Source organism: Anser cygnoides, chromosome Z (genome assembly GCF_040182565.1).
Source record: "Anser cygnoides isolate HZ-2024a breed goose chromosome Z, Taihu_goose_T2T_genome, whole genome shotgun sequence".
NCBI classification, from domain to species: Eukaryota; Metazoa; Chordata; class Aves; order Anseriformes; family Anatidae; genus Anser; species Anser cygnoides.
The window spans coordinates 59886997-59901448 of record NC_089912.1 but is presented as its reverse complement, the minus strand read 5'-3'; the positions used below and the strand labels follow the sequence as shown (position 1 = coordinate 59901448).

General features: G+C 54.9%; 1 protein-coding gene across 7 annotated transcripts in view; it reads left to right on the top strand.

Moving 5' to 3' along the window:
* MYO5B (myosin VB) overlaps positions 1-14452 on the top strand; it is a 106223-nt gene that overhangs the window by 14743 nt on the left and 77028 nt on the right. The window contains exon 1 of one of the 7 annotated variants that reach the window (XM_066989139.1): positions 1402-1523. The exons of the other annotated variants lie outside the window; for them this stretch is intronic. Within the exon in view, the coding sequence (XP_066845240.1) occupies positions 1497-1523 (27 nt within the window). The 5' untranslated portion in view covers positions 1402-1496. Of the gene's footprint in view, positions 1-1401; positions 1524-14452 lie in introns of those variants that run through there. 7 annotated transcript variants of the gene reach the window in all.

Genomic DNA, 14452 nt, shown 5'->3' with positions numbered 1-14452 from the left:
CAGCGACGGGGAGCCTGGGGACCCGCCTGGGCACCGCTCTGCTCCCGTGGGAAGGGCTTTTGGGGCAGAAATTGGGGGGGGGGGGGGGGGGGGGAAAGAGGCGCAGCCCCTTTCGCATGGAGGGCGAGCTTGGGGGAAAAAAGCTTGGGAAGGGGAAAAGGGGGGTGGGAGTAAAAGGGGGGTGGGAGTAAAAGGGGGGTGGGAGTAAAAGGGGGACGATGGTAAAAGGGGGTGGGAGTAAAAGGGGGGTGGGAGTAAAAGGGGGACGATGGTAAAAGGGGGTGGGAGTAAAAGGGGGGGGAAGTAAAAGGGGGGTGGGAGTAAAAGGGGGACGGGAGTAAAAGGGGGACGGGAGTAAAAGGGGGACGGGAGTAAAAGGGGGACGATGGTAAAAGGGGGTGGGAGTAAAAGGGGGGGAGTAAAAGGGGGGGGGAGTAAAAGGGGGGAGGAGTAAAAGGGGGGTGGGGGTAAAAGGGGGTGGGGGTAAAAGGGGGACGATGGTAAAAGGGGGTGGGAGTAAAAGGGGGGTGGGGGTAAAAGGGGGGTGGGGGTAAAAGGGGGGGGAAGTAAAAGGGGGGGAAGTAAAAGGGGGGTGGGAGTAAAAGCGGGGGAGTAAAAGGGGGGTGGGGGTAAAAGGGGGTGGGGGTAAAAGGGGGTGGGGGTAAAAGGGGGACGATGGTAAAAGGGGGTGGAAGTAAAAGGGGGGTGGGAGTAAAAGGGGGTGGGGGTAAAAGGGGGGGGAAGTAAAAGGGGGTGGGAGTAAAAGGGGGGGAAGTAAAAGGGGGGAAGTAAAAGGGGGGTGGGGGTAAAAGGGGGTGGGGGTAAAAGGGGGACGGGAGTAAAAGGGGGTGATGGTAAAAGGGGGACGGGAGTAAAAGGGGGTGATGGTAAAAGGGGGGAAGTAAAAGGGGGTGGGAGTAAAAGGGGGACGATGGTAAAAGGGGGATGGAAATAAAAGGGGGGTGGCAGTAAAGGGGGGTGGGAGTAAAAGGGGGACGATGGTAAAAGGGGGCTGGAAGTAAAAGGGGGCTGATAATAAAGCGGGGATGATAGTGAAAGGGGGATGATGGTAAAAGGGGGACGATGGTAAAAAGGTGGTGATAATAAATGAACAAATGAACAAATAAGCAACGAAACCAATAAGCAGTGAAACAAATAAGGGTAACGAACGAAGAAAAATCAGCAAATGGTGTCAAACAATACGGAGCGAGGGGTGAGGACCCAGCACCCGGCGGGTCCCGCGGGGCGGCCGAGCCGTGCCACCCCCTTACCTGCGCGGGGCGCGGCGGAGGCGGCGCTGCCTTCGCCTCCTCCTCCTCTTCCTCCTCCTCCTCCTCCTCCTCCTCCTCCTCCACCCGCTCCGGCGGCGGGTGTAAAGGTCGCCCTCTCTGTCGCCTTGTCGCCCTGTCGGGCCGGCGGCCCCCCCCCCCCCCCCCACCCCATCCCCGTAACCTGCCGGCCCCATGCCCCTCGCCTAGCGCTGCCCATGCCCGGCCATGTCCGCAGCCCAGCTCTACACCAAGGTGAGCCGAGGGGGGGGGGGTTGGGGGGAAGATTTATGGGGTTTGGGGTCGTTTCGTTCTGGGAAAAGCGGGGCAGCAACTTGCCTGCCCCCAGGACACCCCCCCACCCCCCCTTAGCTTGCCCCTCTCCATCCCTCCCCTGCGCCGCATCCGCGCCCCGACGCGCGGCTCCCCAACCCCCCCCCCCCCCCGCCTCCCCGCGGGGGTTTTGGGGCAAAAAAAGCCGAATTTCGCCCGGTGAACCTCATGAGGGGCTCGAAAGGTGCGGCTCCGAGCCGCTCCTCTTCCCGGACGGGAACTTTTTGACGAATTATTCCCCGTGGTCCCAAAACACCGGGCTGGAGAGGGAAGGAGAAAAACCTGCCGGGAGCGGGGCGCTCCCGGGCGCCTTGGCGGATTTCCCTCTTGGTTTTGCAAATCCCAAATCATTTATTTTTATTTGTTTGTTATTTTATTTATTTTTTTTTCTCAGCAGCAGGCGAGGCCAAGCCGCTCCCTCCTGGCAGCAGGGAGGGGAACATGGCCGATGGGCGAGAGAGGAGCCCAGATTTGTTCCCCAGCGAGCCGCGCTTGTGCCAACGGGGGGGCTGCCAGCCAGCCCGGGGGCTGCCTTTTAGGGCTGGGAGAGGTGGCATTTGATTATTTTCTTTTTTTCCCCTTGCTCTCCTGCTCTTTTTCTTCTCCTTTTCTCGGTTCTTTTCGTTCCGCTCCGTGCGGCTGCTTCCCAGCGGATCAGTTCCCGCTCTGCCCAGCCGGCCGGCCCCGGATAAGCAAATGGCATTTGCATGCCAGGGTGGAGGTGAGGTGCAGGGGAAAAAAAGAAAATAAAAAAAAAAAGGGGGAAAGCGCCCTTGGGCAGGACCCTTCGACCTGCAAAGGGTTTGGGATGACGCCCGGTACCGTGGAGCCACCGCTGTGGGGTCCCCAGCCGAGGTGGGGACGTGCGAGGCAGAGGCTCAGCGAGAAAAGTTCTCGGCTCTGAAACCTTTTTCTGCTGGCAGACCGAGAGACGCCGGCGTCGCCTGCCGTAATAACGAGGATTTTCGGGTTTTAATGAGGCTTTTTGAGGGTTTTCTCCCTGCGAGCGTGGTCAGGGTGGACGGGGGGGACCGATGCTGGGCTGGCACCAGCCCTTTCAAGGAATGGCTTTCTGTCTCCGTGCCAGTCTCCCAGCTCCAACTTCGCTGCGGATTCCTGCTTCTGTACCCAGCTCAGGCAGCCCTTATGTAATAGTGGGGGGGGGGGGGGGCCGTCGCTTATTTTCGGGGCTGTCCGTATCGCACGGGCGCGGGATGTGTCGCGAATTCGGCAGCTCGTCCTTCGAACCTCTGCGAACGTGAGAATCCCTGCTGGACGCGGCAGGTCTGCCCGTGATTTGGCTGATCTCCTCCTTTTTTTTTTGGGGGGGGGAGCCCTTGTGAACCAAAACCGCGGGTTTTCCACGGCAAAAGTCTCCGCGGGAGCCCAGGCGGAGACGCGGTCGGATGCAGACCTCAGCATCTCCGTCGGCCGAGCGCGGGGACGCCACGGCAAGTGGCCCCGGGCAGGAGGCTCGCCGCGAGCGCCGCGCTGTCCCTATCCGTGGGCTGGTTGTAACAGTGGGGTTAGCTGATTCTTAACTTGATGATCGGGTTAATTAGCCGGGGTTGCGCGTTTTTATGCTAGCTTGATTAGGTTTGCGCTCCCGTCCGTCCGCCGAATGGGCGTAAGACGCCTGCGGGTTATCCCATGGCACCTGGGATGCCACGGGGATGCAGTAGCCGTCCGCGTGCCCTGTTTTCGATTTGTTTTTCATAATGATGAGATTCCTGATGAGCGCCGGTGCTTCAGCGCCGATCCTGCTGCTGGCACCCACCTGCCTCAAGGGGACATTTTGGGGATGCAGCGAAAGCGGGCAAGGTTTGGCCGTGCCGCCGCCCATCACCGGGGCAGGTTGGAGCCGTGCGTGGTTCGCAGATGTCCCCGGGCTGTCCTCTCCAGGCTGCTTTGGGAAAATACCAGGATGGATCACGGTGCTCACCCGTGCATCACCCTTTGCGCGTCCAGCCCCGTGGCCTGAAGCTCCGTTGAGCACCTACGGCTCATCCAGCCCCCAAAAATACCGGGGGGCGAAGACACCCGCTGCCTGCCCTGGGTTTTGTGGCACCCTATTGCGTTTTCTGGCCCCCTGCACAACCTTACGCACGGAATTGAGGCAAGGAAAAGATGCCGGATGCAGGAGCGCTTCCGTGATGGATTAGGAGAGGACTTTTGGAGCGCAGGACGGCGGCGCCTCCTGGATCACCTTGCCGGCAGGACGGGAACGACGCTTTTTGAGCGAAGATGCGGACGAAGATGCGGATAACCCGGCTGCCTGGAGTCGATACTCCCAGCTAAGTGCCCATCGATCCGCTGCGGGGTGTTGCATTAACCCAGCCACAACATTATCCCCCTCCGAGCCCTTCCTCTGGCTGCGTAAACCAGAAGGAAAGGAGCTGCTGAAGGGCCTTTTGTGTCCTCCTGCCGGCTGCAGGAGCTGCGGCATGGTTCAGAGACCTCTAACCTCCACTTGCAGCAGGTCTCCTGGGACGCGCAGCACTTTCTTAACACTTATTTAGTGCTCGTTAGGCCACGCTGATAAACATATTACTCGGAGGAGCTTATCAGGCAGGAGAGGAACCTGCCCTGGAAACATCAGCAGCTGCGAACTCCCGGGGAAGGCCCTTTTTTGCATCACGGCTCACCTGTGACCCTTCAGAAGGCATGACTGGTGTTTAATAGCCCCCCCGTCAAGCGAGATAATTAGCAGCCGTGCCTAATTAGGAGCAGGTGAGTGGCTCCCGAGCAGCTGGTGTGCATCAAGCTTCAGGCACGTGGGACTCTGCGTGGGTAAATAGTTCTGGGGAGACCCTGAGCGTGCTTTTCTTGCTCCCCGGTCCTGTGCCCAACAGGAATTCAGTGCCCCTGGGTCCTAGGGGAAGAGGAAGGTGAGTAGAGGAGGCGTGGTGCCATTGAGGGATCCTGTTTGCATAAAAACACTAAAATCGGAAATAGAATAAAGCCCGTTTCAGACGGAGAATGGCTGGAGCTTTGTGGGACCCCGTGCAAAGGTTTTGCTGGGGCTGCTTGCACGCTCCCGCCACGTCCCCAGGTTCCTCTTGCCCTGTCGCTGACGCTGCTAAAATGCAGCCGAGGCAACCGCAGCTCAATCCCTCTAAGCCCGGGCAGATGCCGGCGTTGTCCCGTAATGGGATAAGAGGGGAAGCTCCCCCGCCACGCGTCCCTCCCTCTGTGAGCTTCGCCTCCGGAGACGCTTGGATTTGCAGCGTGGGGCTCGCTTACGCGCCTGGCCTTCCTCCTCGGCACTCTTCGTGTTGCTAAATCGAACACAAGGACTTTTGCTTCTGGATATCCTGCTCTTAAAGGTGCCTCCTGACCCGTGCTAATTAGAAGTTTAAAGTTTAGCCTCGAAACCTCACGCCCAGCAGCGCTCTGCCTGCCCCGAGCATCGGCTCTGCCTTCTCCTCCAGGGCTGGCGTGCAGCTCGGGAGATGCTCTTCCGAAGTTTTGCAAGCCTTAACGAGTTAGAAACCAGGCTATTGATTTATTTATTTTTTTTCCCCTCCCGTTGTGCAAAGTGACTCTTACTTGCCAAGGATTATTATTATTTTTTTTAATAGGCACCAGACCTTAACGCATGGAAAAAAAAAAATCCTTTCCTAACGTCTAAACTCTGACTTTCGTTTAAAGTTGCCTCGCGAAGTGCTGTAGCGGGAATGGATCGACGGTTTCTGACTCTGGGGAGAAACTTTTCAAAAGCCAAGCTGCCCGGCGTGATCCCCCGCTGGTTGAATGAACCGCTCGGCGTAAACCCTCTGATTTCTGAACGCCTTTCTGGAAACGTTTTGTCCTTCAAGGCTTCCTTAGCGAGTGCCTGTGTGTTGGTTTGAGGCTGAGGAGCAGCTGGGAAGGAGCAGAGAGGATTTTCTGCTTGTTACGCTGGAAAAAAATATTGGGAATAAGTGTGCCAAGAGCTGCCTGGCACCCTGGGGCGGCGTGGAGAGGAGTTAGTCCCATGCAAAGCCTTGGAGCAGGCAGAGCTGCTTTCTTTGCAGCTTTTCTGCCCTTCACGTGACAAATACGTCTTGGAAGCTGGTCTTGGTCACCGTAGTGCTGAGCACGTCAAAGCTTTTAGGACTTTTAATTTCCGTGTGGATGAGTTTGTAGCTTTGTCCTAAAAAAAGAGCGGAGAGCTGGGCTTGGCCTGGGGTGGTTGTGGGAAGCACGGCCCTACAACAGCCCAGTTTCAGCTCAGGGGTGGACTTTGGACCCTCCGAGTTACCGGCGGCGCAATAAACGGCCGATAGCGTGGGTTATCCTCTGCTCTTCGACCTCTTCTGCAAACAGCAGCGTTTCGGGGCGGTTAAAGGGATATCAGCACGAAGCACAGCTGGGATCAGGAAAAGGACTGCAGCGAAACTCAGAGCCCTGGCAGGCGCCCGAAATGTCTGCTCTTCTCCGAGGACAAGTCTTCTTGCTTCGGGTTGCCCGGCTTTGTCTTCTCGTGACCGTTTCCCATCCTGCCGATCCCCAACCGGCCCCTGCGGGGATGGGCACGTCTTCCACCCAGGCGTGGAGCCAGCGCGTTAACCGGCGAGAGCCCCGTGTCCTCGCCCTGCCCTGTGACACCCTTACGGAGGTGTGGATACCCTTTACGGAGGGGTGACGTGCTCCTGGGATGTGTTAAACACCATTTAGAGGGCTGTCTCGTGGCTGAATCACGGCCATTATTTATCAGAATGACATGTTGCATCCCAGGAATGCGCCCTAGCGGGTTGCGCCTCTTCAAAGCCCAAAGACCCGTAATATGTTTTAAGGTCCCTCTTACAAATCTCGAAGGACGGCTCTGGGAAGGTCCAGCTTCGTGCAGAAACCCCCCGAGGATGACTTCTTGTGGCTGAGGCGAACCTCCAGGTGCTCTTTTGTCACCCGCTGCCACATCCCCGGGCGCGCGAGCGGGCAGCTGGAGCGCCGACGTGCTCCTGGGCAAATCGGTGTCAAAAAAAAAAAAAAAAAGGGTGAAAAATAAATAAATAAATGCGTGGGATGGCACTTGGGGCGTACAGGCAGGCACAAGGCGAGGTTGCTTTGCCTTTTCTTTACTGCTTAACCTGGGGATGTGGTTTGGACATGGGGGTGGGTTTGCCCACCTGCTGAACTCTGCAGTTGGTGTCCCCGGCGAGTGAAAGGTACCGCAACGCAGCGAGGGGATGCTGAGATACCGAGCTGATAGGAGCGGTTACTTTCAATCTAATTAAGCTGACTACCTCCCTGGTGGATTTCTGCTTCTTAATTAAACCCCGAGCTCTGATAACGCGGGCGCTGCGCTGGTTTTGGGGCAGGGAGCTTGACGCCCACCCGGGCGGAGGAGCGGTACCCACCGAGAGCTCTCCTGCGGTGTTTTTATGGCCCTTGGCATTATAAACGCCCTGGCCAGAGGGATAGGAAGGCTGAAATACCAGGTTTGAAATGTGCTCGTTTTCTTTTTCCTTTTTAAGCCTTTTGTCATTTGGACCCATCCCAGGTGGGGTGACGACTTGTTCCTCCCTGTGCAGTGGTGAGACGAGCGCTTACATTTCCCATGCTCTGCTTTATTTTAAAAAAAAGGACATAAATAACTAAAAAAAAAGGGTGTTTTAAGCATGTAAATCCAAGTTCTAGAAAATATCGACGTGTTTAAAGTGAAATTAAAGCTCTGATGCTTTCCAGAGCTCAACAGCAGCCACCCTCCAGCCCCTCTGTGCTCGGATATTTTAGGGAAATCCTTGCCCGTTGTGGGCATGGTCCCTCGATGCTGGGTGGAGGCGAGTGGCTTTGGGGAACCTTTGCTCAGGGGAGATCCATTTGCTGGTGGGAAATCTGTTTTATTTTCGAGGTTCTCCACACTTTCACGATTGTATTTTTATTTTTTAATTGAAAAAAAGTGCTGTCTGCTCACAGCCCGGTACAAAGTTTCGGGTCACGTGGAGTGAATTAGCAGAATGCAAGCTCTGCTGGTGTTGGCTAAACTTTGCCCGGGTCTCATCTAATCGCTCGGTCAGGCTGTAACTAATCGCCAGGGTGACCCATTTTTTGCTCTCCCTGTGCTAGGAAAAGACTGGATGTTGTAGCTGACGGAGGAAAGATAGAAAATCCCCGAGACTTCAGTGTGCAAGCGGGGTTTTAACTATTGAATCTTTCCATTCATAAGTTGGTGAGGTTTCAGCCTCTGGAGGTGGTTTCTCATCATTGTGCGTTCACAGAATAAAGTTTGAACATTTTTAAAGGAGAAACCTCCTAAAACAGTAAAAAAAAAAAAAAAAACACACGATTTCATTTTCTCCAGTAATATTTTGGGGGCAATCCGTTGGCAACTCTTTTATCCAGCCTGTCATCTCTCGCCTTATAAACCTCTTTGATGTGGCTCATTCAGGGGAAAAATGGCATTACACGCTGCCTCAATCACTCAGATGTCAGCGAGGATATTGCCTTTGACTAATCAGGGGAAATTTGGGAAGGTTTAGTGATGCCAGGAGACATGACCCACTTTCGGATAAACGCTTTTTCAGACAACGGAGGTTGTGCTACGCAACGGGGGAGGGAGAAACATTCGCGGGGTAGGAATGAGTATTTACGTCTCTTAATTGTGCTGGCCCTTTTCCAGATTTAGGATGGGTTTCACAAAGCCCGCTCTTTCGACGGCCACATTAAAAGCTTCGAGCATTTTTACCAAGCAGACCAGCGCTTTCCCCAGGTTCAAGTCTTGCTTCTTCTGCCTTTTAAGCCTTGAAGCCAGAAGGCTGGTGGTTCTCTGGGTCCGACCGTGTCGGTGTACACCATTAAATTCTCTGTGAAGGTGCTGTTTTAGCAGGAGCTGGCTCCACTCCTCCTGCAGGCACACCGCCTGTGTAATGGAGCAGTAAGGGCAGAGCAAAATCCAGCGGTCGAGGCCGAAAAGAGCCAGCGCGCCCGCTGGGTGTGCTGGAGATAAGAGCAAATCTCAATCACGGTTCATAATTTTAAGCCTTGAATAGCTTTGGAGCTGCCCCAAGTGTTGGAAGAGCGCTGAATTGTATTTGCCTTACGTACTTGAGCCCGAGAAGCAGTCCTGACCCTCGTCTCTTGTGGGTTTTGTACCTAATTTATAACTGCTTTCAACGTTGGCTGCTACAGCGACCCGGTGGGGCAGTCTCGTGGAAGCTGCGGGGCCTACTCGTGCGATTCACCTTAGATGGCTGAATTAGTGTTGTATTGAGGGTGTTTATGGTGTTTTATAGGAGCAAGCTGGTTAAAAGCGGAGGCTTGTTGTTTTCAGGCAGAGCTTGAGAAAGGCCGACGCCACCAGAGGAGCACCTGTAGGTCTTGTGCTCCGGTAAGCAGGCTGCGGCGAGGAGGGGCTGGGGTCTCCCACGGGGCCTCCTCCGTCCCAGAAACGTTTGATTGATCCCACTGAATGCGGGCAGCTGTGGTGGTTTTACTCGGGTGGGCAGCCGAGCTCCACCACGGCCGCTCTCTCACTCCCCCTCCTCAAAGGAAACGGGGGAGAAAATACGATGCCAAGGGCTCAAGGGTCGAGATAAGGACGGGGAGATCGCTCAGCAATTGTCGTGACGGGCAAAACAGACTCGGAGGAGGGAGACAGTAAGATTTATTGCCTATTACTAACAAGCTAGAGGGGTGAGAAACAAAGGAAAGAAACCAAAAACGCCTTCCTCCCATCTGCCCTCTTCCCCTGCGCTGTGGGGTCCCTCCCACGGGATGCCGTCCTTCCCGAACTGCTCCTGTGTGGGTTTCCCACAGGCAGCAGCTCTTCAAGACCTGCTCCCACACGGCTCCGTACCGCGGGGTCCATCCATCCCCCAGGAGCAAACTGCTCCAGCACGGGTCCCCCACGGGCGGCAGCTCCCCCCAGCCCCCCTGCTCCTGCGTGGGCTCCTCTCCACGGGCTGCAGCTCCGGCCCGGGGCCTGCTCCTGCGGGGGCTCTCCATGGGCCGCAGCCTCCTCCAGGCCACATCCACCTGCTCCACCGGGGGCTCCTCCACGGGCTGCAGCGTGGAGATCTGCTCCGTGTGGGACCCGTGGGCTGCAGGGGGACAGCCTGCTCCACCACGGTCCTCGCCGCAGGCCGCAGGGGATTTCTGCTCCGGCGTCTGGAGCACCTCCTCCCCCTCCTTCTTCGCTGACCTTGGCACCTGCAAGGCCATTTCTCACTCCCAGCTGCTGTTCCCCAGCAGTTTGTTTTTTTTTCCCCCCTTTCTTAAATCTGCTCTCACAGAGGCACAAACACCATCGCTTATTGGCTCGGCTCTGCTCAGCAGCGGGGCCCTTATCTAACATGGGGCAGCTTCTAGATCCTTCTCACAGAAGCCACCCCTATGGCCCCCTGCCACCAAAACCTTGCCCCGTAAACCCACTACAGCAGCCGAGGCAGGTACAAAAATGTGTTTGTGGCAATGAAATCGAAGTGCAGCACTCTGTCTAGCCGCAGGAGCGGCCCGTATCCTCTCGTGTGCCTGGTGGCAGGGAGGGATTTACAGCTCGGTGTCCCCGGTGGTGGTGCGCAACGAAAACCTCCGAGAACGGGCTGAAGCGTCCTGCGAACAGGTTAAGCTGCTTCCCTAAGAAAAAGAGCCCTTGTGAAAAGCCGTCCCTTGGGGATTCTCCCCGGGCCGGCAGCGCTGGCAGCCGAAATGTGTTTTGGCAGGCTGTTGTGTGATGGAGGTGAAAAGGCTGGGCACGGGCTTAAATTTGGAGAGCCCCGAGGCGCTGCTCGTCTCAATATCCCGTGAGGAAAAGAGGCAAGGGTACGCATTATTCATCAAAACTGAATCTCAGTGGCTATTCCGATTATTGAGTCGTTGGTTTGAGGTTATTTTATTCTTCAAACAGCCCGCGCTTTAGTTTGCTACGCGTTGCTTTCGTTGATTACATTCTAATAGCGATGGGTTGCATCTGATATTCTGAAATTGCTGGGAAAAACGGCTATTGGTGTAGTTTCTGTGGGGTATAGAGAGTCAACCCAAGCAGGGAAGTTTGGGATGTGATGGAAACCCCTTCCACCTGCTAGGCTGAGCTTTGGGTAACTGCAGCTGTCCTGGGTCCCTGGTGCTGCCTTAGGGAAGTCACCGTCCCCTGGGAGCGTCCCCGAGCTTGTCCCCAGCCCAGTGGGGGCTTCAGAAACCTGAAGCACGGCTCTTCTTACTTTGTAAGCCGATAGAAAGTGCATTCCAAGTCCTGATTCCTCCCCTTGCAGCTTAATATTATATATATTTTATATATATATATATATGAAGTGTATATATATGTGGTAGGCTTTTCTCTGAATTTCTGCAGAAGGACTGCCCCGAGTTTCTCTCTCATCCTACGAGGAACACCTATTGCTTGAGTAAAGTCATGTAATTGTCCCCAAAGCCCAATAATGGCTGGGTTATCCCTGATGTCACCTAGAAAAGCACAACTTCCGTGTGATGTAAGCCCTAGAAAAGAATTGACTCTTGTCTCGCCCGCCCCACCCAGCCGGGTGGGGAAAAAAAAAAAACCCTCCTCCCCTCTTACAGGTGGTTTTGGCTGGTGTGGCGAATGACTGCAGTCCACGTCGGGAATTTGACTTTAATCCCATCGTTGTTCTTGGTGCTTGTTCGTGATGCTGCCCTATAACGTTCAGAAGGCTGCCCCAGGTGGAGGGGCTGCAGCGCGATGCTGGGTTTGGGTGCTATGGGTGCCGCCCCGTGCTGGTGCTCAGCCAGCTCTCACCCTTCAATTCACGGCAACGGGTAAAACGGATTTCATTTGGGGCAGCGAGTTAGAAACACCTTCACCTAAGCTGAAGGTTAAAATTCCTCTAAGCCGTGCAGTCTCCGCGTGAAGCGGAGTTAAAGCTGCTCTGGGTGTTTTCACTCTGCATTTCTGGGGATTCAGCTCTGTGGGTCGTGTTTGGCTTCACAGACTGGGGAAAGAAGCACGACATGGAGTCGAGTGCCCCGAACAGCGCTCGTAGGGTGGTTTTTTTGGTATTCATCTGTTGGTTTGTTGGTCCTCCTGCTGGCTTTCGCTTCCATCCTCCCGTCGGACACGAAGGTGCCGGTGGGTGCCCTCCCGGCTGTGTCTTAGCAAGAAAATCCCGTGATTGCCAGGGTATAAAGGTGGCTCCTGCACGTGTAACGCTGCTGTAGAGGAGGAGGTGGACGAGCGTGCTCATCTTTTCTTGCAGCCTGGTGAGATGACTCTGGCTTGGCTTGCGGCAGCCTGTTTTCCCACTCGCTGCTGGGAGGGAGCTGGCAGGGAGGCGGCGTGCTGTGAAAAGCAATCGCGGTTCGGAGACTAATTGCTGTGGAACTCGAAGCACGGCTTATTGAGCGGCTATTGTCAAGGAGGGTGACGCAATCTTGACGCTGAAGGCTCGGGAAGCGGTTCCTGAAACACAAATTCAGGCTTGTTGCATGCCAGCTACGAGGCGGACAAGTCTCTGCAGATCCGCACGCGAGGCTTGGGGCAGGCTCTGGGCCGGGCAGACGCGTGCCTTGTCCCAAGAAAACACCCAGAAATATTTTTCTGAAAGCTCCCAGCCCGTGGCAGGACGCTTGCCATCGTGGGGAGGATGAGAAAGGTGGGTGGCCGGATGAAAGCGCACTGATGAAGGGACAGCGCTTCAAGGGAAAGCTCTTGGAGGCACCTTATGTGAATTTAAGTTAAAAATAGTTTTAATGTGATTTTTCGTTGTTTTAATTTCATTTTTAAGGTTCGTGCTTTCTTCTCCCCTACGTTCAGCAGAGGAAGCCACCTGTGGGATTAAGGGGATTGCGAGGGGATGGAAACCAAACCCCGTCCTTCCCTCCCGCAGAGCCCTTCTCTGCCCCTCAAGCAAGGGAAGCATTTGAATGATTTTTCTACCCCTTCAGCTATTTTAACTGAAGTTATTTATCCCGGTTTTGCTGCGTCTTGACCACTGGTGCCGTTCCCCAGGTATTAAAGGTCTCCCTGCCAGCAAACCTTATTGCTGGAATTTTTTAATTATCGCTACTCAAACGCCACTTGCTTGAATCCTCAGCGATCGATGCGTTTTCCATCAGTTGTTTAGCAACGAAAAAGCCTCAGAGGTGGCCGCTGGGCCTTTCCAGCCCTGGTTAGCCAGGGCTGAAGAAAAGCTTCATAAATTCATTTACTTTTCAAACCTCCTTTGGGCTAAGCACGTGCAAAGTGATGCTCCGAGAGGGTTTGGAAAGCGTCAGTGCCGGCGAGGCGAGGGGTAAGCGTGCGGGTTTAATTCATCCTATTGGTGCTTTCTAATGAAAGTTGTCGGGTGGAAAGATTGCTCCATCCTGTAAAAATTAAACCTGGATTTTGGTAATGCTGCTTGGCAGGAGCGTGCCGGGCAGGGAGGGCGTTTGCACGGGACGATGCTGTGCTGCTTGCACCTGCACCAGCAACGGGAGGGCACAAGATGCTCGTGGTGTTACTGCAATTAAATGCTGCATCTCCTCCATTTAAAAACAGTATTTTATAATGATACCTTTATTAAAAATCAGGTGCACGCGGTGCATATTGAGTGTTTTTTGGATCCGGGCTACGTCCGTCAAGGTTACGTGGAATTCAGATGGGGAATGGCACCGCGAGGGCAGGATTATGGCACGGCACTGCTGCTCGAGGCTTTGATTAATCGAGAATTAAGGGAGAGCAGGGTAATTAGCACCAGTCAACGGGGATTTGCAGAAAGCAGCCAGGAAGGATTTAACTTTTGCGATTTTGGGGGGAGTAAAAGCAGCGACGCTTTATGCAAATCGCCATCCGTGTTAATTTGTGCGGGGTAATAAATTTCAGGGAGGAGGAAGAGAGCCGAGCTGGCGCTGGGGGGGGGACGTGGGGACATCCATCAGCCTGGCAGCCCCCCGGGGAAGGAAACAGCTCCGACCCCGTATGTGCTGTGCCCGTCCCAGTGCAGCAGCTCCGCATCAGGCCGCTGCCTTTCCCCCTGAGTTTAGTGCTTTGAGAAAGTTAACACTTCCATTTTATAGCTGTTTCTAGGGTTTTCGAGTAAGGAAAATGCCATTTATTTACTTTTCCTTTTTCCCCTGCCCTAAAGGAGTGCATGCCCCTCGCTGTGTGCCGAAGCACTGATTTGCACGACCTCTCCTTTCTGCCTTTTGGGGTTTTATGGTGAGCGAGAAGTCGGGGTCCAGGGGGTCCCCGCTGCAGGCGGGTGCCCTACGGCCAGCCTGGGGACACCGCGGTCTCCTGGGGTGGCACAGGCAGGTGGTGGCCATGACCTCAGCTGGCCCCGTGGGGCAGAAACCACCCCCAGGGTGAAAATCTCCTTCTGAGAGGCTGCCACTGTTGGAAGTAAAAATAATAATTAAAAGGCAATGATCCACAGGTTGCCGAACAGATTTTCTTTTGGTGTGTCTTCTTCGAGACCGTTTGGAAATACTGGACCATCCTATTTCTTCCTCGTGTAACAAGGCTGGCACTAAGCCCACTGCAGAGAGGGGAAAAATAGAGGCGTGCTTTTCCTTTTCGAAGCAAAACGCCCAGATATTTGTCCCGGTGTCATTGGCCAACGCTTGTGTCCAACGGTTTGAGCCTTTCTAGCTGCTCGGGAGGCTGCGTTAGTGCTCAGCAGCCGAACAAATCCCGTCCCTTCCCGTGTAATGCTGCTCCTAATCTGCCTCCGCAGCGGCAGCCTGCTAAAATCTAAATCAAATCATGAGGCGGGGATTGAGTTTATTCACCAAAACCTCTGCTTAATCTGGGTCGAGTAGCGCGAAAGGCTCTGAGGGCGCTGGGTTGTTCCAGTTGGGTGTGGGTTGGGTGTAAATGTTGATTTTCTCCCTTGGGTCTTGAGCCAGGATCTGGAGCCAGCCACCCAGCTGAGCACAGATAATGCAAAAAACACATTTCAGAAGTGTCCCCGAGG